This window comes from Galeopterus variegatus, unplaced genomic scaffold (genome assembly GCF_000696425.1).
Source record: "Galeopterus variegatus unplaced genomic scaffold, G_variegatus-3.0.2 Scaffold2672, whole genome shotgun sequence".
Taxonomy (NCBI): Eukaryota; Metazoa; Chordata; class Mammalia; order Dermoptera; family Cynocephalidae; genus Galeopterus; species Galeopterus variegatus.
The window spans coordinates 53,616-81,077 of NW_007728783.1; the positions used below are offsets into that span (position 1 = coordinate 53,616).

The 27,462-nt window shown below is 52.7% G+C and overlaps 1 protein-coding gene across 4 annotated transcripts in view; it reads left to right on the plus strand.

The window, feature by feature from the left end:
• The window catches only part of CDH23 (cadherin-related 23), a 40,617-nt gene that overhangs the window by 1,496 nt on the left and 11,659 nt on the right, over positions 1 to 27,462 (plus strand). For 2 of the 4 annotated variants that reach the window (XM_008582574.1, XM_008582575.1), the window contains exons 1-6: positions 21,605 to 21,938; positions 22,873 to 22,989; positions 24,077 to 24,301; positions 24,869 to 25,038; positions 25,260 to 25,397; positions 26,373 to 26,492. In XM_008582574.1, the coding sequence (XP_008580796.1) occupies positions 22,881 to 22,989; positions 24,077 to 24,301; positions 24,869 to 25,038; positions 25,260 to 25,397; positions 26,373 to 26,492 (762 nt within the window). In that variant the 5' untranslated portion in view covers positions 21,605 to 21,938; positions 22,873 to 22,880. Of the gene's footprint in view, positions 1 to 4,024; positions 4,247 to 4,520; positions 4,641 to 5,328; positions 5,510 to 10,522; positions 10,657 to 11,134; positions 11,345 to 11,854; positions 11,963 to 13,294; positions 13,398 to 14,619; positions 14,746 to 15,443; positions 15,648 to 18,822; positions 19,282 to 21,604; positions 21,939 to 22,646; positions 22,990 to 24,076; positions 24,302 to 24,868; positions 25,039 to 25,259; positions 25,398 to 26,372; positions 26,493 to 27,462 lie in introns of those variants that run through there. The other 2 variants (XM_008582573.1, XM_008582576.1) reach the window with 2 other exon arrangements.

Genomic DNA, 27,462 nt, shown 5'->3' on the forward strand with positions numbered 1-27,462 from the left:
GCGGCCCAGCTCAGCCCGCTCCCGGCCCCCGCAGCGCCCCCCGGGGGCCGCGGGCGGCACTGCCTGCCCCAGCGCCGGCCCGTGGGCGGCGAGGCCGCTCCACGCAGATAGCCGGTTTAAAGCCCCTTCTACTCTCCCCCAGTCCTTTCCGGAGAGGAGGATTATTGTGGCACGGACTGAAAACTAGAGCCACGTCTAATGTACCATGGCACATGTTACCATAGTTTGTGCCTGCCGGGGGCACGGACTTGTTCCCTGCATCCTCCAGCCAACCCAGGGCTTGGTACGTAGTAGGCACTCCCAGTTGCAGAAAGAGTCAATGAAAGACAGAGAGAGAGAGTGAGAGAGAGAGAAGAAATCCAACATTTGTGAAGATTTAGGCAAGTTGGAGCTGGCTAGTAGTCAGAGCCCTTGATACCCTTGTGCATGTGTGAACACACACACACACGAAACAGGTGCAGCACACAGCAGGCTCAGCACAGCCCTACACAGGGACATGCACGTGTGTGTGCAATATCTGTTGGTGTGTACCACAGAGTATCATCTGAGCTCCTCTCCCTCACAGGCCCAGCTGTCCCTCAAGCTGTGCACCAGCTCTCACTCCATGGTGCCCTGGACGCCCGCAGGACCCTCTCAGGCACCCTTCCTCCCAGTGCCTCCACTCTTGCACCCCTGTGCCCCGTCGGCACCACTGAGCATGTCTCCTTTCCTCTCCTCTCCTCCAAATTCTTCTCGTCTCTCAGGGCTCAGCTCAGGTCTTTTCTCTTCACAAAGTGCCCTGACCCTCCCTTGAGGGTCCCCCTCTGTCCTTACTGTCCACCCCCCTTTGGTTATCACACCGGGCCGGAGGTTAGCAACCAGCTGGTTCTTCACCCGGGCTCTTCTGCCTTCCCCAGGTAAACTAGGAGCTTTTGGCGACCATGGCCTCTCCTTGATGTTTCTGAGTGCCTGAACCATAGCTGGTCGTGGAGAAGGTATTTACCACACTCTTACCTGAATGGACAAACTAAATGAGTAAGTGAGCACCTGAATGAGGAGTGGAGGGGACAATGACCAGGGGACAGGGAGGACACGGCCATTTTACCCAATTTACCCCAGCCTAGGTGACGTTTCCAGGGGTTTTGCTGGCCCCTTAGGTATCTTGAGTTCATAGGTGACTCCCAGGATGAAGGAAGAGTCCAGCCAGAGTCCAGCTGGGATCAGGAATCAGTGCAGTGGGACTGAATGGGAGCCAGGACATCTGGGTGCCCCCTGGGTGGCCTGATCCAAGTCACAGGCTCTCTGGGGGCTCTCAGCCCTTACTCCTGGGTCAGGAAAGGCCACAACAGAGGAAGAATAGGGTGCCATGTTATACTAGGTGACCTTGTACTGACCCAGTTCCCCTGGAGCCAGGCATGGGAGCCCCAGAGACTGCCAGGACCTAACCCAGGTTCTTGGGCATGATCCTGGCCTTGTGACCCCACCTTGGGAGACAACCCAGGACCCTTCCTGCTGTTAGAGTGTGAGCTCTCTTTCACCCAGGGAAGGTACAGAGCCAACTGGTAGGCACTGGATCCTCGTCCTACCCTGGCTATCCTATGGCAAAAGTGAGGTGGGATCACTCAAGGGTGAAACCCTAGAGCACCTCCCGCCACTCCTTCCTGGCTTGGCCTTGCCCTGGCCACCCTTGACACCAGACTCCCTCTGCCCTAGGGCCTAGCAGGTGGAAAAAGCCTGTGCTCAGAGGGAGGGAGCAGCTGCCATGCCAAGCCCTTCCAGAGGGCTAGAGCACCTGAACTGGGCCCAGTCCCGCTTTCCACTTTCTTCATCACCACCACACTGCCCACTGAGCCTCCTGGGGTTGCATCACGGTCAAACACAGAGGCATTGCCCAATGGGCATGATCCAGAAACCTCAAGCACTGTTTCCTCAATGCCAGGGCAGAGCAGGGCAGGAAGGGCTCAGTTGAGAGGGCTTTTGGGGCACTGACTTCCTTCTCACTCCAGAGGCCAGAGGAAGTCAGACCCACCTTCCCCCACCCCCGCCCCGGCCTGGTCAGAGCAGGAGGGGCTCCAAGAGGCAGTTCTATCAGAACCCCCACTCCCGGCCCCTGCAGCCTGCACGATGGTTAGACCCACTTCCAGGGATTCCGGGAAGTGAGTCTGGGAAAGGGGGGCCACCCTCCTTGGTGAGGCTGGAGTCCAGCCCCTTTCTGGCCAGGTGGTGCTCTCGTGCTCTTACCAGCAAGTAAGGGGGCTCAGGAGGATTTGGGGTCTCCTCACAGATAAGGAGTAGTCACAGCTGCATCTAGGACCACAGAGCCACAAGATGAACATGGTGGCTTTCCTTGACAGTCATCTCTACATGAGCATTTGGGGACCCCACCTCTCTTTTTAATGAAAACAAGCACAAACACATTATGGAGAAGGATGTAAAATCCATTTGAGCTTTCAAAGAGAACATAAGAGATTTCGAGGATATTTCATTCTTGAGACAAGCAGTTCAGGCTATTCCCCAAACATGTTGCAAATTCCCTCTCCACTCTGGTGGAAAAGTTGGAGAAATGTTAAAATAATGCATTTTCCCTCCCCGTGTGCTTGTTATTTTAATAAAAATTCATAAACTCTAAGACCCAAAGGAATGCCTCCCTAATGGTGGAATTTCGTCCACATGACCAGTGACAGCCGACCAGAACCCCAGAATGTCTGAGCTAGAAGGAACTTGAGCAATCAAGTCAGGTCCTTTATTAACTATTAACAGAAAAGGGCCAGAGATGGGGTGTGACCTGCCCAAGGTCACACGACTCCTTTTCAAGGCTGCCAATGTACCTGCCTTGGAAACAGTTTCAGCAACCACCCAACACCCTCCGCCCCCAAGATCCAAAGCTACAGCTCAGAGGAATCATCACCTCCTCAGGGGCGGTGACAGCCTTCTTGAGTCCAGGTCGCCTGCCCATCTGTCTCTCTCTCCATAGGTGGCTCCAGAGCCAGCCAGGCCAAAGGAAAAATTTGTACACAATTGTCTACGGTCAGCTCTTTGTATCACCTGCTTTGTGTTCTCTGGCCTTGGCAATGGAGTAGTCACATTCTCCCCACCCAGGCATCTTTGCCGTCATTATAACCTTATTATTTTATATTAATAATGAATTATGGTTTGTATTAGGGTCCCGGCAGCAAACCAAATGGCAAGGGAACCCAGGTAAGGCTGCTCATAGGAAACATCCTCCCAGGTAGAGAAAGCCAGAGGATGGAGACAGGATGGCACGAGGGGCAGGAAATACCAGCACAGGGCTCATTTCCGTCTCCATTTTCTACTCTGTTTGTAAAGTACCACATCAGCCATTTCTAGTAGATTCTTGAGTGTTGATTGCTAAGTTCTGATTGGCCCAAGCATCAGCCTGAGATGGCCAATCACAGGAGAGCGTCTTGTAGAAACTGCTCTTATGGTGAAGTCGTGTTTTGTGAGTTTTCTTTTTCACAGCTCAACAAATTGCGCCCATGAAATTGCCCCAACCGCAGTGTCCTCTTTCTTAAAAACTCTGAAAAGATGTGTTTCTCCACTTACATGCACAGTAGGTGAAGTGTGAACACGGTGTCGGGCTGAGTGCCTCACGTTCTTGCCGCTTGTAGTCTGGAAGGGGACCCAGGGTCAGTAAAGCCTGGGCAAAGCTCTGGGCTGGGGTGATTGCTGGGGTTTATCCCACATGCCAATTTTAATCACAAGATCATTGTGCTGACAAGGATCCTGAGTTTGCATCTGGCCCCAGCAGTGCTGCGATTGATTGGTTCTGTCTGCCACAGGCATGGACCCAGTGGGGGTGCAAGCGCCGTCTTGGACCTAAGCTGTTACCTATCTTGGCTTTCAGAGGAGCCTCTGTGCTTTCTTCCTCTACCAGCCTGAAACTTCTCTCCCTCTCGTGCATTCTTCTCCCCTTCCCTCCCTGTGTTGGATCCCACCGAGTGCAGCCCAGGAGTATGGCCGTCTGGATCCACCCAGATCCCTTTAGCCACCCAACCAAGGCACCTGACCATGTTCTTCTCCACAGGCCACCACCCACGTGTACGTGACCATCGTGGACGAGAACGATAATGCACCTGTGTTCCAGCAACTCCATTACGAAGTGTTGCTGGATGAGGGTCCAGACACAATCAACACCAGCCTCATCACCATCCACGCACTAGACCTGGACGAGGGGCCCAACGGCACAGTTACCTACGACATTGTCGCAGGCAACATCATCAACACCTTCCGGATTGACAGACACACGGTCAGCAACTGACAGCAGGATCCAGGAAGAGGTGGTGGGGAGTCCAGTGACATCGTGGGGGGCAGAGCAAAGATGGAGGGTGGAGGAAACTGTGGGGGCATCCAGTAGGGGAGGGGTGGGTGAAAGCATGGGTGGGGTGGGGTGGGGCCCAGTCTAGAAGGCAATAGGGACTCCCCACCATGGTCAGGATGTCAGCGCCTACCTCCTGGGTCAGTCAGAGGCTACCCAAGACCCACCACCCATTAGTCCACCCTGTTCCCTCTGTGTCCCCCAGGGTGTCATCACTGCCACCAAGGAGCTGGACTATGAGATCAGCCATGGCCGCTACACCCTGATCATCACTGCCATGGACCAGTGCCCTATCTTGTCCCATCGCCTCACCTCTACCACCACGGTGGGTGGGTGGGACACAGCCCCATCTTGGAGGTGGGGGGAGGACAGGGCCCAGAAAGCTCCAATGGGGTGAGGTCGAGAAAGATTGTCCAGGGACAATGCCTGAGTCCTTGAGCCCTGTCCAAGTCTCAGCAGCTCACCCAAACTTGCTGTGTGACTTTGAGGAGGTCGCTGAACCTCTCTGTGTGGCTATATCTATCAGACAGGTGACAACACCTGCCTTCCTCCCTTTCATGGGAAAAGCATAAACTTTGGTCAAACCAACAGGGATTCAAATCCTTGCTCTTCCACTTCCTAGCTGTGACCCTAGGCAAGTCACTTAAGCTCCCTGAGCTTCAATTTCCTCACCTGTGAAAGGGGGATGATAAAAACTATGTTTCAGGGTGTGGGAGGAGCCAATGGGACCATGTAAAATGACCATAGTCCAGCAATAATTAGCAGTTCATAGCATCATTATTAATATGACTATTATGCCTATAAAAAGCCTTCAACGATGACAATAACTCACCTGCACGCACAGCTTAAAAGGCCCTCCCACGTCCATTGTCCCGTGTGATTCTTGCATCGGCCCCATGAGGCAGGATGATCAGTGCCAGCTCACAGATGAGGGAACTGAGGCCCCACGAGAGGCTGGGCCCAGCACAGGGCTGCTGGGGTGAGGCCCCAGCTGAGCCTGTCCCCCGTTTCAGGTGCTTGTGAATGTGAATGACATCAATGACAACATGCCCACCTTCCCCCGGTATTACGAGGGACCATTTGACATCACTGAGGGCCAGCCAGGGCCCAGAGTGTGGACCTTCCTGGCCCATGACCAGGACTCGGGCCCCAATGGGCAGGTGGAGTACAGCATCGTGGATGGAGACCCTCTGGGTGAGTGGGGTCTGCCTGGGCGCTGAGGGCAGACACGACCAGAGGACCTCTCCTGCCCCACGCAGGAGCAGAAGAAGGGAGGTCTCAAAGCATGTGGCCCCATGATATATGACCTTGCCCTCTCTGGGCCTCAGTTTCACTGTCCAGAAGATGATGGAAATAACCTCCTCCCACCCCCTCTTGACAGGCATATGGTGAGGACACTCAGATCTGGGAACCGAGGCTGGTAGTCTTGCAGGGCCACAGACCCCTTTGGGAATCTGAAAGAAAATGCCCCTTGTCATACCCGGAGAAAAGGCCCCAGGAGGAAGGGGCATGCTCACCACGGGTGTGGAACACAGCCCCGTCCTTCAGGACCCCTTACACACACACGTTCGGGGGCGCCCGGCTCTCTCTGCACCCTCATCGTCACCATGCAGTAGCCTTCACAACTGTCTCAGCTGCTGTCCTTGGAGAAGGGCTCTAGGGAAGACAGTAAAGAGTAGTGGAGACTGTGGCACCTGCACCTCGGCTCCTGCTAGTTGTAGCCATGTCAAAATGCAGGCCCAGGAGTGCCGGGCCTTCCCATTTCAAAAGCAGAAATCCAAATCTTTGAGAAACAACCTGATTTTTAATTGATCATTCAACAAATATTTATTGAGAACCTACGGTGGTCTGGCCATATTCCAAGTGCTTGTGATACAGAACAGCCACAAATCCTTGCCCTGTAGAATATATATTCCAGTTGGAAGACTTGGGCAGTGAACTAACTTATTAAGTAGATAACTTGGTACGTTGGGAGGTGCTAAGTGCCGTGTAGAAAAATAAAATCAAGCCAGAAGATGGGCAGTGCCAGGTGAAGACAGCAGTTTTAAATAGGGTGCTCAGGGAAGACCTGTCCAAGGAGATGACATATGAGCAAAGACCTGAACGAGATGAGAAATGGGTCAAGTGGACATCTGGAGAAGGGCATCCCAGGCAGAGGAAACAGCAAGAGCAAAGGTCCTAAGGTCAGAGCACGTCTGGCATGTCCATGAAGCAGCACGAAGCCCCTGTGGCTGCCGTGGAGCCGAGCAGGGGAAAGAGTAGGAAGAGATGAGATCAGAGAGGCAGTGGGGCCGGCTGTTGTCAGGCCTCGAGGTGCATCACGAGCACTTGGCTTTTACTCTGAGTGAGGTGGGAACCATAGGAGGGCTTTGGGCAGAGGATGAACATGATTTGACTTGGTTTTAACAGGATCACTCCAGTTCCTGTGCTCAGAACAGACTGCTATGGGTAAAGAAAGGAAGCAGGGAGGTCAGGTAGGAGCCGGCTGTGATCACTCAGGCTAGAGATGGGGCAGGTGGGGCCAGGTGGTGGCACCGGAGGTGACGAGAGGTGGTCAACCCCGGTGTATTTCAAAGGTGGAGCCAATAGGCTGTACTGACTGGATGTGGGATGTGAGAGCATGTCGAGGAAAACCTTTGGCTTGAGTGACAGGAAAGGTGGCATTGCCATGAACAGGTACAGGACTGAAGCAGGGGTCATGGGGGGAAAGGTGAGGTTAGGTTTGAGATGTTGGGTGGGGGTTGTTTGTACAAGCCAGGAATTCAGGAGAGAGGTCTGGGCTGGGGATGGGTATTTGGGAGTTGTCAGCATAGAGATATTTAAAGCTCCACAAGCACGAGGAAGCAGAGAGGTCCCAGGATAGAGCGTAGAACCTGAAATAATTTGCAATTAAGAAAAAATAAAATAAAACCCAACCCTCTTCTGGAGGGCCAGATTTGGAGCCCCTGCTGTCCAGAGTTTGTGCTGAGTCCCTCTGTGCTGACATGCCACCCTCCTGCCCCAAAGTCTCCTCTCTGGCCAAGCACTATGCCTTCCTCTTCCAAACTCGGCATAGCAAGGGCCTTCCTCCTCTGCTATTTTCAAAAACAGAGGTTTTGCAATTTCCTGACAGTCCCTGCTCCTGCACAGAAGGGTGCCAAAGCCTGGTGAGAGGCAAGCGTGGGGCAGGCACCCGAGCCCCTCACAGTAAGGTGCTCACACTCGTGCCTCAGCACAATGCAGGCCATGCCATGGGCTTCTGGAGTCACGAAAGAAACCTCCCAGGTCAAATCCACACAGGATCGGGATCAGCCTTAAGAATTTGAGGCCATGTGGGGTGTCCCAGGAGACTGAGAAGCAGACCCCTGAAGGAGTGAGAGAGGCCTGGGAGTTTTCCTGAGCACGACTCCATTTCAGAAGTGGTGAGCAAAGGCCCAGAGAAGTGAGGGACACCAGCTGGCATCCTGCAGCTGGCTGGCACAGGTCACAGCACCCACTCCTGACATACCCTCCCACCTCTGGATTCATTTTGGTAACTTGAAAAGTTGACAAATGCTACAGATCAGGGCCATTTTCTGCAGAGAGCCGGTTTGGCAACATACTACCAGGTGAAAGGACATGTCCAGGCCACCCATCTTAAAGGTGGCCTTCCCATTACTGCAGCTTGAGCCTGGAGGAGGCTCCTACCGGTGGGGAGACATCTGAGATGACTGGGGTCTCTCTTGCAAGCCCTACTAAGACCTAAGGAGGAGACATATGGTCAAAGAATAGTTAGGGAACAGGCCACACCCACTTGAGCCTCCACCACCAGCCCCAGCCTCTAGGGACCTCCGGCTGCCCCTCCTGGTCAGGCCCACTCCTTGGACCCCTCTCCTACATCCTCATGCTCCTGAAAGCTGCCGTGGATCAGCACACACAAAGTGGACCAGGCTTTGACTAGCACCAACACAGCCCTGAGGTGGCATCTCTTTACAAGCCTATTTTTCAGTTGAGAACATTAAGGCAAGGCTCAGAAACGTGTTCAAGGGCACACAGGAATGAAGCCAGGATGCAGACCTAGCTATGACTGGATCGAAAGCTATGCTTTTAACCTCCTATCTCCAGAAGATGTGAAGTTCTGGCCCCGGAGTGAGCTGCTCCGGAGGAAAATTTGCAGCTTTGGCCCACCCACTTCCCCCGTCTTTGGTCTTCCAGCTGACCTCCTAGTGATCTAGCCTGGGACCAGCCTCCCAGCCCCTAAGGTCTGCCTCCCTTGAGCCTTCAAGGGGATGGTGATGGTGTCTCCCCCTGGCTTCAGAGAGAGGACAGGAGGTCATCTGCCCACACATGGCCAGGGCCTGGCATAGGGCTGGGAATCCCCAACTCTGGAGACCTTGGAGTATCAGGCTCAGGAAATCCTGCTCCGAGCAGCTTCCACCCCTCTGGACAGGGTGAAGCCTGTAGGGACGAAGATGAGCCTGGGAGCGGAAGGGCTGATGGGAAATCCCAGCTGCAGGTGGGACAGGAGGGGCTGTTTTTGTAAATCAGAGTATTAGGAGCTGGGGGCAGGGCATGGTGAGGTAGGATGTGAAGAGGCAGGCAGAGAAAACTGTTGGGGAGCTTGGGCATCTGTCCTTGCGGGGCCTCTGTGTGCTGTGTGTCCGTGAGCAAGTCAGTGCCCCACTCTGGGCCTTTTCCCCCAAGGGCCAAAAGGGAAAGTGAAGGAAGTAACTTTCTCCCCACTCCAGTTCCTGGAGGAATGCACATGGTAACCCCCTCTTCATCAGGCTCTCCCCACTTCCCTTGTTCATTTTCCCTCCCCTTTCTTCTTGCCAGAGTCTCAGCCCCATCCCCATTCTCTCCACTCTAACTGGGCTCTCCCACTTGTCCCTCCCTCCCGTCCCTCCCACCCTTGTCAGCTCTGAGTGACGTTGTCTGGAAAGACAAGTCCCATGGGATGCAGTGGGCAGAAACCCAGAGTCCTGGGTTAGAATCCTGGTTCTGTCCTTAACTTGCTGTGAGAGCATGGACAACTCGTCACCTTCCTCTGGACCCTGGTTTCATTTTCCAAAGGACAAAAGAGACTGATGGTCTCTAAGGTCCCTTGCAGGTCAGAGTCTGAGAATCCAAGGTGCCTGCTCTAGATACTCTCAGACATCTGGCCCCTCATCCAGGCCAATACAAGGACAGCTAAGTGTCCTCAGAAACATCAGGGAAGGGAAGTCAGGGTCACCACAGGCCACACTGTCCATGCTCCAACTGTGGCTCAATACAGGGGCTGAGTAGAAGGCCCTGGGGGCTTCCCTGCCACTCTGACTGCCCCAGGGCCTGCGAATCCACCAGTAGCAAAGTGTGGTATTAGTATGTTTCTGTTGCTCATAATGGAATACCTAAAACTGGGTAATTTATAAAGAAATGAAATTTATTTCTTACAGTTTCAGAGGTTGGGAAGTCCAAAGTCCAGAGAACACATCTGGTGAGGGCTTTCTTTGCAGGGTAGTTACATGGCGAGAATGGGCTGAGCAAGAGAGCACTGACCTCCTCGTCCGCTCTCCTTATACAGCCATCAGAACCAAGCCCAGTACTCCGTGAAGGATCGATCCACTCACAAGGGCACATTAGTCCTCACAATCTAATCACCTCTTAAAGACCCCACCTCTCATTTACTATGATAGGATTTCCTTCCTCTTAACACTGTTGCAATGGGGAATATGTTTCCAAAACATGAACTTTGGGGGGACACATTTAACCCATAGCACAAAGCATTCCTTTGTGTTAAGCTTTGCTCCTCTTCAATATCCTTTTTTTTACAAGGCATGGTATCTAGGAGGGATTGCACATTACAAAGTTCCTGATGCCATCACTAATCTATTTCTGATCAATAGTGATTAGAAAGAGGGTGCTTGTATAGAAAGAGAGGCCCCACTTTCTCAACATAACTAACTTACCCAGGGCAGTCCCTGGCCTGCCCCTGCCCAGGGAAGGAAACCAACTAGTCTGGCATCAAAGGCACATAAGGGCACAAGTGGGGCTGTGCCCATCTGGCAGTTATCTGCTGCCCACCCTCCTGCACTTCCCAGCCCTTGGCAGGTCCTGTGAGGATCTGAAGCTGGGGGCACTGAGGACCCACGCCCCAGCTGTTCCCCACCCTGGCGACGAAGGCTTGGTAAAGGAAGCAGGAGAAGCCTGGGCTCTCCACAACTCTTGGCCCTTCTTAGCTAACTATGGCCTCTCCTGGGCGGCACCCAGGGGAGTTTTTGATCTCTCCCGTGGAGGGGGTGCTGCGGGTCCGGAAGGATGTGGAGCTGGACCGTGAGACCATTGCCTTCTACAACCTGACCATCTGTGCCCGCGACAGAGGGGTGCCTCCTCTCAGCTCCACGGTGAGTCTGAGCGTCCCTCTCTGCTGGCTTCACCTCACTGCCCCTGAACTCTCCATAGAGACTCTTGCAAACACTGTCTGTCACCCTCATGCCCAGAAAGGCCAGTGGCTGCTCTGGAGCCAGTCCAGGACCCAGGGCCCTTAACAGACCTTCCAGGGCCTCTCAGGGCAGCCACGGCTCCTCAGAGCCCTCCCCACACAGCGCCTCTCAGAGAGGCTGCCTTTCAGCCAGGCCCCGCACCCAGGCCCGCCCAGCACGCTCTTGTCTACCCCTCCAGCTCCCCCGCTCGGCCTCTTTACCTTTTCCACTTCTCTCATCCTCCTCTTGCCTTTTTTATGATCTTTTTCTCATCTTCTTTCTCTTTCTTCTCCACGACCCTCCCTCCCACGATGCCACCCCTTGCTCCCTTGTTCCATCTCACCCGTCACCATCCTGGCTCCTCCTCCCCTCTCTCTGCCTCTCCCTCCAACTGCCCCAGATGCTGGTGGGGATCCGGGTGCTGGACATCAACGACAATGACCCCGTGCTGCTCAACCTGCCCATGAACATCACCATCAGTGAGAACAGCCCCATCTCCAGCTTCGTCGCCCACATTCTGGCCAGTGATGCTGACAGCGGCTGCAACGCGCTCCTCACCTTCAACATCACTGCAGGCAACCGGGAGCGGGCCTTCGCCATCAATGCCACGGTAGGGTCCACGCTGGCCGCAGGGAGCCCCTGGGGGGTTCCTGAAAAAGAGGATCCTGCCCTAGAGGCTCTCAGCTGCTGCTGTCTGGGCTCCTTCTTTTCCTGTTTCTGCACTGGGACAGGGAAGTCTCTGCGGGAAGCATGGAATCGTGGATTCCCCAGTGAGCCATCTCTGGGGTCCACCTAGAGTCACCCCAGAGGCTTGTCATGTGCAGAGGTGGGGCCAGAGCCTCTAGAATCACTTGGTTTGTCCCAAGATGCACCAGGAAGTCCTCACTTGGCCTATTGGGGTGTCCATAGATTGCTTTGGGGCAGCAAGACCTGGGCATTGGTGGGTCACTCTCACCCTGCCAGCCTACATTTGGCTTCTAGACCATGTCTCCAGCGATTTAGGGAGGGAATGTGCAGCCAGCCCTGGAGCTGCAGGCAGAGCAGTTGGGTCTCTGTGGGTCAGAGCCCAAAGCGAGGAGCAACAGGTTGCCGCTCAGCTCACCAGCCCTCCACATCCCAGACAGGGATCATCACCGTGAACCGGCCCCTGGACCGTGAGCGGATCCCAGAGTACAAGCTGACCATCTCTGTGAAGGACAACCCCGAGAACCCACGCATAGCCAGGAGGGTAAGGCGGAGGAGGGGGCAGCTGGTGCTGGAGGGACACATCACCCCTCCTGCAGGCGGCATGGCCTGGGCTTAGACGCACAGGCTTTGGAGTGCACGAGCACTGGGCTCCAATCCCACTGCTACCTGTCAGTAGGTGCGTGGCTTTCGCCAGGTCACTTCTCTCAGCCTTCATTTCCTCCTCTGCAAAATGAAGATCCCACCTACCCAAAGTTGTGGAGAGGATGAAGAAGCCAATTTATGAAAGTTCTCAACATGGTGCCTGGCACACACACACACTCAGTGAATGCCAGCTGTTATTTTTTCTCCCCAAATCGCCAATCCCTGAGCACACACCACAGTTGTGTGTGCATACAGGCCTGCGTGTGCTCACACGCACACTCCAGGGTCCTGAAAGGTTGCATTTTCTAGGTGTCTTTTCCCTCAAAAGCTGAAGAAATTAGCTCTCTTTACTAAAAGGAGGTGGGTTTGGGGTTGGGGGTCATCTCTCTGGGGCCGAGCCCTGTCCAGGAGTTCCTGGGCCTGGCTCATCTCAACTCTGCCCCTAGCTGTGTGGCTCAGCTAGACACGGCTCTTTTGGGGCCTCAGTTTCTCCATCTCTCAGGCTGGAGGTCCTCATAAGCCACCTGCCACTCTCATCTGCTGCTCCTCTGCTTGCCTCCTTCTCTCTCTCACTCTCCTTTCGTGCTCTCATTTCCCCCTCCTCGCCTGTGCTGCAGGAGGGCCTGGGTCATCCTGGAAAGCAGCAGCATTGAGTGGTGGGTATCATGAGGCTTGGGGGCGAGTCCCCATTCTGCCACTAGCTCACCCTGCGGCTTCAAATGGTCACTCCCCCGCCCTATGCCTTGGTTCCCTCACCTCTGAAATGGGGACAGCGTCCAGGGGTAGCAGGAGGTCCCGAGGTTTGGAAGGCGTGCAGTTCAGTGCTGGGTGAGGGTCTGGATGAACTCTGACCAGGGCGTCAGGCAGGCCTGGAGGGTAAGCAGGACTCATCTACCTGCCTGAAGTCCTTCCTTACCACGAGATGGAACATGATTAAATACCATTCACATCCACCCTCTCCTGTGACTGTCACAGCACCTCTGGGAAGGAGTTAAGATCCCCATTTGCCAGACTGGAAAAGTGAAACACAGACAGGGAAAACGACTTGCCCAAGGTCACCCATTGAGCTTCTAGCAGAGCAGGGACTTGGTCTCAGGTCACTGGACCCCTGGCAGGGGATTCTTTAATCATCTGCCTCTGTGCCCTGATGTCCCACCTCCCAGCCTTCCTCCCATTGGCACACTTTGCTAGAGCATGGCCCACAACTTGCCCCCCATTCTGCCCCTCACAGGATTTTGACTTGCTGCTGATCTTTCTTGTGGATGAGAATGACAACCACCCCCTGTTTACTGAGAGCACCTACCAGGCAGAGGTGATGGAAAACTCTCCCGCTGGTAGGTGCTGGGCCCGCCCAGGTTCTCCTGCTCCTGCCAGGCACCACCGGGGCCTCAGACATCTGAGGACCTCCCTTGTGCCTGGTAGCACAGCTGAACATAGACCCAGTGGTGCAGAAGGGTGCTGGAGGGGAGGGACAGGCAGAGCTCTGAGGCTGGTGGGCAGGGGCTGCCAGGTCTTTTAGGGACTTCCAAGAGGCCACAGGTCTGGTTGGAAGAGACAGTTGTGGTCATTGGTCCCAGGGTGGTCTGAGAGCAGTCCCACTGTCCCCCAAGAGGGGGGCATGAGCCCACCCATCCCTGCTCCCTCCACTCCAGGAATGCAGGGCATTCCAGAGGCTTCTGGAAGCTCTGGGAAACATGTGTAGTTAGAGGTGGGGGTCAGGGGACCTGGGTAGGCCAGCATAGCCCTTTCCCCATATGTATGCCCTGACCAGCCTCACCTCCCTTTCAAGGGACAGAGTCTCCTCTCTAATGTCCCCCTAGGCAGTACCCTCCCTCCTCCTTCAGCCTCCCCAGCCCCGAAGCTTGGATCTGAGTCAGAAAGAGCTGAGCTGAGATGTTCCTCGTCTCTGGCTAGGTGTCCCTGCTACATGAATTTGACTGTTAAATCTGCCCTTGTGCACACTCACACATGTGCCAGTGCATGTCTGTATCAGGCATATGCATGGGGTCCCCCATGTGCACAGACACACGTAGGCACATGGGTGCCCACACGATGCACTCGTGCAAATGAGCCCATCTGCAGAGGCAGACAACGCACAACCACGGGGGCTCGTGGCCACATGAACACAGAGCCCCGCACACACGTGTGTGGATTCCTAGTCGTATGTGGTCAGACCCCTGTAGATGAAGCATTGTGTACACACACGTGTGGACAGACAAGGCCCGCACACAGGGAGAGCGTGTCAGGGACCCCCAGACCCTCCTGGGAGTGGCCAGCCTCAAAGGCTGCTGGGAAGGCAGGTGTGGCTCTGGCGGCCGGAGGGGCTTGCTCACCACTCTCGTGTTTTCTCCCCAGCAGGGCTTTGAGGCCGCTCCCCAGGCATCTGCGTTCAGTCTGCCAAGGCTCCGCAGGCCCACCCCGGGGCCTCCCACCCTTCCGCCTCACCCCCTCCCCTCTCATCCATCGTCAGCCATGGCTCACTGGGACAGGGGCAGGGGAGGGGGGAGGGGAGGGAGCCAGGCTGGCCTTGTGATGACCTCTCTCCTCCTGGCCCAGGGACCCCCCTCACGGTGCTCAATGGACCTATCCTAGCCCTGGATGCTGATGAGGACATCTATGCTGTGGTGACCTACCAGCTGCTGGGTGCCCAGAGAGGCCTCTTTGACATCGACAACAGCACAGGTGAGCCACCTCAGCATGCCCAGCCTGCTGTGGGTACAATGGCCCCACTGCCAGATCTAGGGCCTCCCTTCTCAGTGCTGGATCCAGGCTCTCCATGGAGACCCCATTCCTCATAGCCCACATCCTCATCTTGCAGCTGGGTTAGGAGGAGCCCAGAGGAAGCTTGGAGATGACACAAAGGTCCTACCAATGCACAAACTCGGCCTAAGCAGAAAGCCCCAACCCTCTCCCTTCATTTCCCCATGCCCAGGCCAGAGGCTCTGGCCCCAGGTCAGCCAGAAGTAGCCAAAGCAACTTTTCTGTCCTCACGCCAGACCTGAAGCTCCCCAGAAATCATGTCACATCAGTCTGGTCCTTGAGGAGGCCAATTTGGTGACAGGTGCCAACAGGGAAGCACATCTCTCTATGGAGCAGGTCAAGCCTCCTCCCTGGATCGCCCTTCCCACGCAGGACCCTTGAGGACTGCAGAGGCCCCTGCAGAGGGGACAACCACAGGAGACACATGGGGACCCTCCCTAAACATGGGTGGGTGAACCTTTGGGAAAGAAAGTCATCGTGTTACTTTCTCTGCTCCCCTTTCATCTCTATCCCCATTGTGCCCTGAACCTTCTTCGTTCCCTCCCTGTTGGCTCTCACTCTGTCTCCCCACTGCACCCCTTTTCTTTTATGTCTCCTTGGCTGGTGGCACTGGGTGCCAGGCGTGGTGACTGTGAGGTCAAGTGTCATCATTGATCGGGAGGCCTTCTCACCCCCTGTCCTGGAGCTGCTGCTGCTGGCTGAGGACATCGGGCTGCTCAATGGCACAGCCCACCTGCTCGTCACCATCCTGGATGACAATGACAATCGACCCACCTTTAGCCCTGCCACCCTCACTGTCCACCTACTGGAGAACTGCCCACCAGGTAAGCAGGGGATAGGCCTGGGCCCCAGCCCCCCGCCAGGAACTGGCTGGTGGTCAGTGGGGATTGGAGCCTCTGGTTGGACACACAGTTCACCTCCAGAGGGGAGAGAGACAGGCAGCAGGGTGAGGGGAGAGAGAACTAGAGTGGGAGTCAGGACACCTGCCCCCTTCCCTTCTCTCAGCCTCGGTGTCTTGTCCACAAAATGGGTTGACAAAGTAATATGTTCTGTCCATGCTCCTGGATGGGAAGACTGTTTTTGTATTTATTCATTTTATCTATGGGGTACAGAGTTGAATGTCATTACCTGTGTGCAATATGTGATGCTCAAATCAGGATAATTAGTATATTCAGCATTACACAATGTCATCATTTCTCATGGCCCTTTACCAATGCCTCCCTTACCCTCCCCCTTTCTCACCTCTAGTAACCTCAGTTCTGTTCTCTGCTTTTGAAAGTTCAATGCAGGGCCGGCCTCGTGGCTCACTCGGGAGAGTGCGGCACTTGTAGCGCCGAGGACGCGGGTTCGGATCCTACATAGGGATGGCCGGTGCGCTCACTGGCTGAGCGATCCCCTTACTGGTTAAAAAAAAGAAAGAAAGAAAGTTCAATGCATTATTGTGATGGTTGTATCTTTATTTCTTCTTTTTTTGTTTATTTGTTTATTTCTTAGCTCGTTTATGAATGAGGACATGCAGTATTTCTCTTTCTGTGCTTGGTTTATTTCACTTAACATAGTTTTCTCTAAATTCATCCATGTTACTGTGAACGGCAGTATTTCATTCTTTTTTTATGGCAGAGTGGTTTTCCATTGTGTAAATACACCACCTTTTGCTTATCCAATCATCCGATGATGGACATTAGGTTGGCTCCAACTCTTGGCTATTGTAAATACAGCTGCGATAAACATGGGAGTTCAGGTTCCCTTCAACATGATGATTTCCATTTTTTGGGTATGTACCCAGCAGTAGGATTGCTGGATCATATGGCAGTTCCATCTGTAGTTGTCTGTAGTTGTCTGAAGAACCTCCATACCATTTTCCATAACGGCTGCACCAACTTACGGTCCTATCAACAGTGTAGGAGAGTTCCCCTTTCTCCACATCCTCGTCAGCATTTGTTATTCTCTGTCTTTTTTATAATAGCCAGTCTAAATGGGGTGAGATGACATCTCAGTGTGGTTTTGATTTGCATTTCCCAGACGCTGAGTGATGCTGAGCACTTTTTCATGTGTCTGTTGGCCATTTGTATATCTTCCTTTGAGAAATGTCTATTCAGCTCCCTTGCCCATTTTTTAATTGGGTCTTTTTTTTTAGTTAAGTTTTTTGAGTTCCCTGTATATTCTGGACATTAATCCTTTGTCATATGCATAGTTTGCAGATATTTTCACCCACCCTATAGGTTATCTTTTCACTCCGTTATTTCTTTTGCTATGCAGAAACTTTTTGTTTGATATAATCCCATATGTTTATTTTTTCTTTTGTTGCCTGTGCTTTTGCTGTCATATTCATAAAGTCTTTGCCCAGTCCTACTTCCTGAAGTTTTTCCCTCTACATTTTAGGGAGGTTTATAGTTTCGGGTCATATATTTAAATTTTAGTCCATTTTGAGTTGATTTTAGTATACAGTGAGAGGTACACATCTACTTTCATTCTTCTACATATGGGTGTCCAGTTTTCCCAGCACTATTTATTGAAGAGGCTGTCTTCTCCCCAATATGTGTTCTTGGTGCCTTTTTTGAAGATCAGTTGACTATAAGTATATGGATTGATTCCTGTGCTCTCTATTCTGTCCCATTGGTCCGTATGTCTGTTTTTATGCCAGTACCATGCAGTTTTGGTTACTAAATCTTTGTAGCGTAATTTGAATTCAGGTAGTGTAATACCTCTGGCTTTATTTATTTATCTATTTTTTGCTCAGGATTGCTTTGGCTATCGGGGGTTTTTTGTTGTTCCATATGAATATTAGTGTTTTTTTTCTATTTCTGTGAAGAATGTCATTGGTATTTTGATGAGGATTGCATTGAATCTATAAATCACTTTGGGCGGTATGGACATTTTCACAATGTTAATTCTTACAATCTAAGAGCATGAAATGTCTTTCCATCTTTTTGTGTCCTCTTTAATTTCTTTCAACAATTTCTTGTTGTAGAGATCTTTCACCTCCTTATTCCTAGGTATTTTATTTGTTTGGTGACTATTGTAGACAGGCTAGCTTTCTTGATTTCTTTTTCTAGTAGCTCATTGTTGGAGTATAAAAATGCTACTAATTTTTGACTGTTGATCTTGTATCCTGCATCTTTACTGAAATCGTTTATCAACTCTAAGTTTTTTTGTAGAGTCTTTAGACTTTTCTATGTATAGGATCATGTCATCTGCATACAGGGACAATTTGACTTCATCTTTTCCAATCTGGATGCCCTGTATTTCTTTCTCTTGCCTGATTGCTCTGGCTAGTACTTCCAATGCTATGTTAAATAGGGGTGGTGAGAGTGGGCATCCTTGTCTTATTCCTGTTCTTAAGGTAAAGGCTTTCAGCTTTTCCCCATTCAGGATGATACTGGCTGTGGATTTGAAAACTATTTTAAAATCAAATAGGATTGGGCTGGCCAGTTAACACAGTTAGGAGATCATGGTGCTGACAACACCAAGGTCAAGGATTTGGTTCCCTGTACTGGCCAGCCACAAAAAAAAAAAAAAAAAAAGAAAGAAAGAAAAAGAAAAAGAGGGTTCTAAGGATAAAAAGAAGTAGAACTCAAAAAAGGAAAAAAATTAAATTTTGATGCATACTAATTTAGACTTCTTTACATCAAACAAACAATTATAACCAATATTGAAAGACAAACAACAAACTGAGAAAAAGATATTAGTCACATATTATCATAATTATATAGTATGTATAAATTGACAGAAAAAATGGGCAAAAGACAAAGGCAGACAATTTGCAGAAGATACAACTATCCATTAAATTATAAAATATTGCTTAATCAAGGAATGTAAAATAAGATAAGATACCGTTTTCATATAAAACTGCAAACATGAAGAATGTATAAAAGATAAATGCTGGCAAGGCTGTCATGAGAAGGGGCCTCTTGTGCACTGCTAAACAAAGGTATCTTGGTGCAGTCTTTCCAGAAAGAGGCCACTGTGCTCAGCTACTCCCCATTTCCTCCCCCACAGGATTCTCAGTCCTTCAAGTCACAGCCACAGATAAGGACAGTGGCCTCAATGGGGAGCTGGTCTACCGAATAGAAGGTGGGGCTCAGGACCGCTTCCTTATCCATCCAGTCACTGGGGTCATCCGCGTGGACAACGTCACCATTGACAGGGAGGAGCAGGAATCCTACAGGCTGACAGTGGTGGCCACTGACCGGGGCACCATCCCTCTCTCGGGCACGGCCATCATCACCATCCTGATTGATGACATCAATGACTCCCGCCCCGAGTTCCTCAACCCCATCCAAACGGTGAGCGTGCTGGAGTCGGCCAAGCCAGGCACTGTCATTGCCAACATCACTGCCATTGACCGTGACCTCAACCCAAAGCTGGAGTATCACATTATTGGCATCGTGGCCAAGGATGACACTGACCACCTGGTGCCCAACCAGGAGGATGCCTTTGCCGTGAATATCAACACAGGTACCAGGGCCTGCTCCCTTCTCACCCTCTCTCCTGACCCCCTGCCCAGTCTCCTTGCTCCCTGCTTTCTTCCTTCTTCTTCTTTCCCTTTCTCCACTGCTCCCTTTCCACTCTCTTCTCTCCCCGATTGACACCATATCCTTCCCTCCTTTTCCATCCCTCCTCTTGCTCCTTCCGTCTCTCCTTTCTCTTCTTCCTTTCCTTTGGCCAGCTCCTCTAGCCTTTCTGATTTCTTCCCTCCACCAGTGTGTGAGTTCCCCTCTCACCACACTCAAGCCAGCACTAGATATTATAACGTTGTCACGTTTGGAATTTTAAAGGAAACTGGTACCTCATTTCAATATGCATTTCTTTAATAATTAGGTTCAACCAAACACTTTCTTCATCTGCATACCGGCCATGTAAATTGTCTGTAAGTTATATTTGTACTCCTAATGATTTTCTTATACTATCACAAAACAAAAAGAACCGTGGCTTATCTGTCACAGTTTATGCTGCTTATTGTAATTTTGATGGTTTTACCATTTTCCCAAAAGTTCAGTGTTTTTGCTCCTCTGGGGAGTTAGAGAAGGAACATGGGACCTTACAGGTGTACTTCTTGGAAGGCCCAGAGGAGTGACAGAAAAACTAGCGTGGCTATGACAAAATGCTAAAAAATCATTGTTATTCAGAGAAATGTATAGTAAAACAGCAGAGATATCAGGTTTCCATATGTGATTAGGAGGCCATTAGGATGCTGTCACCCCGTATTGGTGACATTGTGGGGACACTGGAACCCTTGTGCACTACGGTAGGAGTTGAGACTGATTCCACCATCTAGACAAAGTACAATCATACCCCACGGCCCAGCAATTCTGCTTCTGATATATGTCCAAAAGGAATCTCAGGGCGACAGTGGGACTGTCTGAGGATGTTTACGGAAGTGTTATTGGTGGTGGTGGGAATCGGAGGGCACCCAAGTGTCTATCCCTGGGAGACTGGAGAGTAAAATGTGGTGGGTACACACCTTGGGAGTACCAGGCAGCAGTTAGAAGCCGTGGATTAGACACATGCAGAGCAGTGTGTGTGGATCTTAAAGATAAGTACTTACTGAAAAGAGTAAGAAATAGGAGAGATACATACCCCAATATCATTTTAATAAACAAATACAAACATAAAATTATGAATATAAAATACACATAAAACACTACATGATTTTCAGGAATACTTTTTTTTTTCCTTTCTGTCTTTTTTACTGACCGGTAACGGGATCGCAACCCTCGGTGTTGCGCCCGTACCAGGGACTGGCAACTGGGATCGCAACCCTCGGTGTTGCGCCCGTACCAGGGACTGGCAACTGGGATCGCAACCCTCGGTGTTGCGCCCGTACCAGGGACTGGCAACTGGGATCGCAACCCTCGGTGTTGCGCCCGTACCAGGGACTGGCAACTGGGATCGCAACCCTCGGTGTTGCGCCCGTACCAGGGACTGGCAACTGGGATCGCAACCCTCGGTGTTGCGCCCGTACCAGGGACTGGCAACTGGGATCGCAACCCTCGGTGTTGCGCCCGTACCAGGGACTGGCAACTGGGATCGCAACCCTCGGTGTTGCGCCCGTACCAGGGACTGGCAACTGGGATCGCAACCCTCGGTGTTGCGCCCGCACCGCGCTCAGCCAGTGAGCGGGAACCGGTCTCCACATGGGATCCGAACCCTCGGCGGGAGTGCCACCATGCTCCCAGGCAGCGCACTCTCCAGTGTGCCACCGGGCCGGCCCTCAGGAATACTTTTAAATAAAAAAATACACTTTAGTACATTACAATAGTTGCCCAAGGAGAGAAGGGAAGGGGAGAGGAGTGTTGTAAGAAAAAGGAGTAGATGCATACATAAAACAAGAGAGGCGCCCGTGAGCGCAGTGTGCAGGGAGCCAAAGAGTTTGATTAACTCTTCTGAGGCTCAAAGGGAAAAAGAAGAAAAATCATGAGCACTAGGAGACGTCAGATAGAATCAGCCTTGTCCCAGCTTAGCAAAATTCCTGGTTGCACTGGCTGGTCAGGGCTGTGGAGCGATGCCCATGCCTCTGCTCCACTGCAAGCTATCCTGAAGCCTTTCCTGTTCTCCCTCCCGCCTACTGACTCTCTTCTCTCTATTTTTCTTTCCAGTGTCTTCTCTGCCTCTCTTCCTCATGCTCTCCCCAGCTCCCTTGCTCACCTTCCCTCCCCCTTCTTCTTGCCAAATCCTCAGCCCCTGAGCTCTCCACTCCAGCTGGGCTCCCACTTGTGCCCTGGCTTCTGTCCCCTCTGCCTCCTCCCTCCCGCCCCTGCCACCTTGGTCAGCTCAGAGCCCCCACCGTCCCCCAATGCCCCACCCCACTCCTTCCCTGCCACTCCAAACTAACTGATGTTACCCTCTTCTCTCTTCCTCACGGCTGGCAGGCCCACAGGTTTGAGCTCTGTTTCTCTGTCACTTCGCACCTCATCTCTTCTCTGCTTCACCCCATTGCCCTCCATGCCCACTGCACCCCCACCACCCTTCCCGTCCTGTGGGGCCCGGGCCGAGGCCGTGGCCCAGCCTTTGCAGACTGAATGCAGCCGCCCTCTCCCCATCCTCGCTCCCCAGCCTGGGGGACAGGGAGCGAGAGTAGGAAGAGGAGGAGGAGGAGGAGGCGGCGGCCCAGGGTAAGTGACTGCCCCATGGCTGGGGAACCGCGGAGGACAGAAGCCCAGCAAGGGGATCTGCTGAGGGGGAAGGGAATGCCAGAGACCCCAGTGCCTGAGAAGGAGAGGAGGTCTTACTCTAGGAGGAGGCCCATGGGAGGAGAAGCCACCAGGCCCTCCAACAGGCAGGAAGAAGAAAGTTCCCAGGAGAGCCAGCCCTGAGTGAGGCCAAACTAGGTCTGTCCAGTCCAAGCCCGAGCTTCTGGAAGGTTTCTCTCTGATTCAGGGAGCAGGCAGAGACTCTGGGAGGCACTGGGTAGAAGAGAAGGAAACTCCTTGCTAGTACTAACACAGGACAGATGCTTCTGTCCCAGAACCAGCCCATGTCACTTCCCACTTAATCAAGACAAAGGGGTAGGCCTTTGTACTTGATTGATCTCCCTAGAATATAAGCACTTTTTTACAACTGTGATTTAAAAAACACATAAAACTTGACATCTTAGCCATTTTTAAGTGAAGAGTTGACTAGTGTTAAGTACATTCACATATCTGTGGAATATGAGCATTTTTTAAATAAGTAATTACATTGCACTTTCTATGTGCCAAGCACTAAACACTTCTAAACACCTTTCTAAACATTTTACAAATGGAAACTCATTTAATTTTTCTAATCCTCAAAATAGCCCTATGCAGTAGGCACTGTAATTTTCCCATTTTACAAACGAGGAAACGGAGGTACAGAGATGTTAAGTAACATGCCCAAGGTCACCTGGCTAATAGTCAATGTGTGAGGGGCAGGGTGATGTGCCCAGCTTATGCAGGTGGCTGTGAGCCCATCCCAGCCACAAGTCCAAGGGTCCATTGGAGATTAGGAGGATTGGCCAGGAGCACCCCTGGGAGGTCCAGATTTTAGGGGGTTCCCCTCCAGCTGAACCTCAACTGGTCCCATCCACAGGGTCTGTAATGGTGAAGTCCCCCCTGAACCGGGAGCTCGTTGCCACCTATGAGGTCACTCTCTCAGTGATTGACAACGCCAGCGACCTACCAGAGCGCTCTGTCAGTGTGCCAAATGGTGAGCTTCCCCTGCTGCCATGTCTCATTGGTTACTCAGAGGCAATCAGGGTGGGGCGGTGGGCCTGGCCCCAGGGAGGCAGCAGCAGGACCCAGCTGCACAGGCTGCCTCCCTGTGCCTACCAGGTGCATGGAAGGTGGCAGCTACAGTGAGGGTCAGAGTGGCTGGGTGTCCCGTCCTTACACAGAGCTCAGCAGTGGGAGATCCAGAAGCCCAGAATTGTGTGGTCTGAACCCCAAGGCTGAGTGGGAAGGAGGCCTGGTAGAGGCTGGAAGTTGACTTAGTTCGGAATCGGTTGTTAGCAGTGGGAACAAGGGTGTGACGAGGATGTAAGACAGGAACCCCTGATCCGATAGGAAGCCACGGGTCAGCAGAGAGGAAGCAAGAGCACAGCTTGAGGCCGACACAGCATTGGGAGTGCAGGCATATGGTAAAGAAGAGAGGGGCATGGTGATGCCTCCTGTGGGTCGGACACGGGCCACTCTGCCTGCGGCCAGAGCTGCGAGTGGGGAGGGGGCTGCTAGAGAGGTGGACTTCACGTGGGCAGAGCAGAGGTGGGGTGGCAGAAGTGGGGATGAGGTGGCTTCAAGTCGCCTCTGCCATGAGGCGAGGACAGCTGCTGCGGTGGGAAGCCAGGCCTGGCAGATACAGGCTGCCTATCTTCACAGCGCAGAAGTCCGAGTTTTCAGAAGGAAGGGCAGACTGGGTCATCTGTCCCAGCTCAGAGGACAAAGGGCCCAGACTGGTTACGCAGAGGGGATGACTCAGATGGCTGTAGAAGGCTGAATCATGGGAAGGGTCTTAAAGATCATCTTAGTTCTATGTCACTGAACAGGTTAGGAAACTCAGGCACAGTCAGGGCCAAGGGCTCCACCAAGGTCACCCAGCCAGTTGACAGAACTCAAGCCCCTTCCCCTGTGGAAGAGTGAGTGACCAGAACAGAGGAAAGTGTTGCGTGCCACACCTTGAGGGTTGGGCCAATCCTCAGGATGTTCTAGGACGGCTGTGAGAGGCTGCCATCCTCTCTGGGCTTGGCCTAGCCCAGCCACGTTGACACCCCCTCCCCTCACCCTCACCTCCACCCCAGCCAAGCTCACAATCAACATCCTGGACGTCAACGACAACACACCCCAGTTCAAGCCCTTCGGGATCACCTATTACACAGAGCGGATCCTGGAGGGGGCCACCCCAGGTACCACGCTCATCGCTGTGGCAGCCGTGGACCCCGACAAGGGCCTCAATGGGCTGGTCACCTACACCCTGCTGGACCTGATGCCCCCGGGCTATGTCCAGCTGGAAGACTCCTCGGCGGGTAGGTCGGAATCTGCCAGAGGAGGGTTGGGGGACATACGTCTGCACCTGCTTAGACTCCAAGTGGGGCCATGGCCTGCTTCTCACCCTCCAGTTGGGGCCCCACACTGGCCCCCAGTGGGGGGACCACATCGAAGATGGCCAACATTCCAGTCACTCCCAGATGCTCAAACTAGAGGAAAGGACAGATCCTAGTCCTGGGTTGGGATGGAATCCCCCTTGATGTCTGCTGGAAACCTGGAATACTCCAGCACCATCTCCACCACCAAGCACCTACTCTTAGTAACACTCGGGGGGCAGGAAAGTCGAGAGGGAAGTGTCTCAGGCTAGGTCCTGGGATTGTCGATGCTCACCCCCTGGGCTTATGAGAAGCTTTTTTGCCCCACCACTAAGGAGAACAACCAGATGCCAGTCTCTCAGCCTTCTGGCCTGCCACTGGGCAGTGCTGCCTGGCCAGCCTCCTTCTTAAAGGGACCACACCCGCCCCTCAGAGCTCCAGATCCAAACTTTGGAGAGCTGCCATCAGTGAGGAGTGGGCAAAATGGCAGGGGGTGCCTCTGTGTCTCAGGGAAGGTCATTGCCAACCGGACGGTGGACTATGAGGAGGTGCATTGGCTCAACTTTACTGTGCGGGCCTCAGACAATGGGTCCCCGCCCCGGGCCGCTGAGGTCCCTGTCTACTTGGAGATTGTGGACATCAATGACAACAACCCCATCTTTGACCAGCCCTCCTACCAGGTGGGTGGCCGGGCCAACAGCCAAGTCCAGGACTTGTGCCCATTCCTTGGGGTCTTTGGGTGTCCTCCACTCCCACCCTGCCAGCCTCTAAGCCCCCTGGGAGTGCCCAGCCCACAAGCAGCTTGGTGCCCTGGGTGTCCTGCATCATTGAGACCCTGTGATGGGGGCAGAAACTCTAGGACTGACCTTGGCCTACTCTTTCCCTGCCCACTGGGCTCCAGGAGGCCGTCTTTGAGGATGTGCCCGTGGGCACAGTCATCCTGACAGTCACTGCTACTGATGCTGACTCAGGCAACTTTGCTGTCATCGAGTACAGCCTTGGGGATGGAGAGGGCAAGTTTGCCATCAACCCCACTACAGTAAGCAGGTGATGGGTGGCCTGGGTTCTGGGTGTAGAAAGGCCCCAGGGTCACAGGCTGAAAAGCCACCAAAAGTATTGCAGTTGTCCCCCATTTCTGTGTCCTGCCAGCCTTAGAGATTCTTTAGCCAAGTCAGCAAACCCTGTTCTCAGAGTCCCAGACATCCTGTAGACTGTCCCAGCAGACATGGAAGGAAGCAGCCAAAGTCTTTTGGAACTAGCCCTTTGTGGGATGAGAACTTCTGAGATGTGTCCTCACCAGACTAAAATCCTTGATTAAAGTTCATAGGACTGCTTTTTGAGACTGTCAAGAGAGGAATGGGAAGTTCTGCAGAAAGTGGGCATGGTGTTTGAGCACCTGCTGTATACATGACTCTATACTCGGTGCTGGGGAGGGAAAATGCCCCAGAGGGTGGATCCCCTGTGTTCCCATGAGTCTCAGATCTGTGTGAGAGCAGAAATTCAGGAGAAAAGATGGGTAATGGTTTCAAATGTCTGCTAATTGGTTGGAAGCTGCTATTTTCAGCACAGGGAGAGAGCCCTGTGGCCTGAGGGTGGCTGGTCAGACAGGACCTGCCCCAGTTTCTGGGGCTAGAATGGACTCTCCCGCCCACTGCCCTTTTTTGTGCCCCAGCACTCTGCCCTATCGGCAGGGTTCACTCCTTCCTGCTTGGTGTGAGCAATCAGACATGGCTCCTTGCCCAGCATTAAGAACAACAAGTATTTATGGAACATCTACTATATGCCAGGACCTGGGCAGGCAGTTAGCTCCAGCCTGGGCTGGCCATCCCATCTCCAGGTAGATTGGGGTAGTGAGGACAAGGAGAGCCACTAGGAGGGGAGCCCCTTGGGGGCAGGGGCTGTTGTCTCTTTTGTTCAGTATTCCCAGAGCTCATAACAGTGTCTGGCCACAGTAGATGCTCAGTTAGTGTCTATTGAATGGACGAAGGACCTGAAGCCACCCTCCTCTTCCTAGGGTGACATCTATGTGCTGTCCTCTCTGGACCGGGAGAAGAAGGACCACTATATCCTGACTGCCTTGGCCAAAGACAACCCCGGGGATGTAGCCAGCAATCGTCGAGAAAATTCGGTGCAGGTGAGGCCAGCCTGGGCCCAGGTACACCAGGGACTGGGGCTGTGCAGGCAGCAAGCAAAGCCTTTAGAGAGTGTGTGCTGCAGAGTAGGACCCCACGGCCCCTCAGAGACGTGGTGGCAGAAAGGAGAAGGTAAGACGTTGGCTGCACGGGTAACAACAGCCATGGCTTAGGAAGACAGAGGCTGTCTGGGAGAAATCTCTTGTGCCAAACTGCTGCTAAGGCAACTAAACATATCTGAGTGTAACCCAAATAAAGTCTGGGGCTCCACATGGCCCAGCATCTCCACAGTGTCCCATTGAAAGAAACTCAGTCCAGCAACTAAACATAATTATCCCTTAAAGAATATTAATGAGGGATCAAATTCACAAGCCCATCCCCGTTCCAATTGCACATCCACAGTTACTCCGAGGCCAGCATCTTGCCGTCAAAGCTCTTTATCTCCTTTTCTATCCTAAGTGCCGAGCTCAAGGCTTTGCTTTCTCTTGATTTCTTCTCCCTTTTTTCTGCCTGCTGCAGGCCTGTCTTTCTGCACTCATGCTTTCACCTCTCCCTCCCAATCGCTGAATTATTTAAAGAAAACTCCAGCAAGCAGGAGGGGAGCTGAGGTTGAGAACCTGAATGGGCCAAGACAAGCTCTCTTTAGCAGGTGGCAAGAAAGGGCTGGGAGCACTCACACATATCCGAATCTTGTCCCTGCCACATCTGCATGTGCTGTGTTGGGAAAAGCACAGTGTTTGCAGTCAGAAGACTGAGGTTCCGCTAGTTGACCACACTGCATTTGTCGGTTAACCTCTTTGAACCTCAGTGGTCAAATCTGCAAAGGAGGGTGTCGATGTGGTGATGAGGAATCAGGGAGATAAGGTGGCTTGAAAGTGCCTCATGCACTGAAGGGGAATCTTTAAAACCTCTGCTGTGAAGGGCTGTGATGATGATGCAGCCAGGAAGGGCCACAGTAGCCAGAGGAAAAGT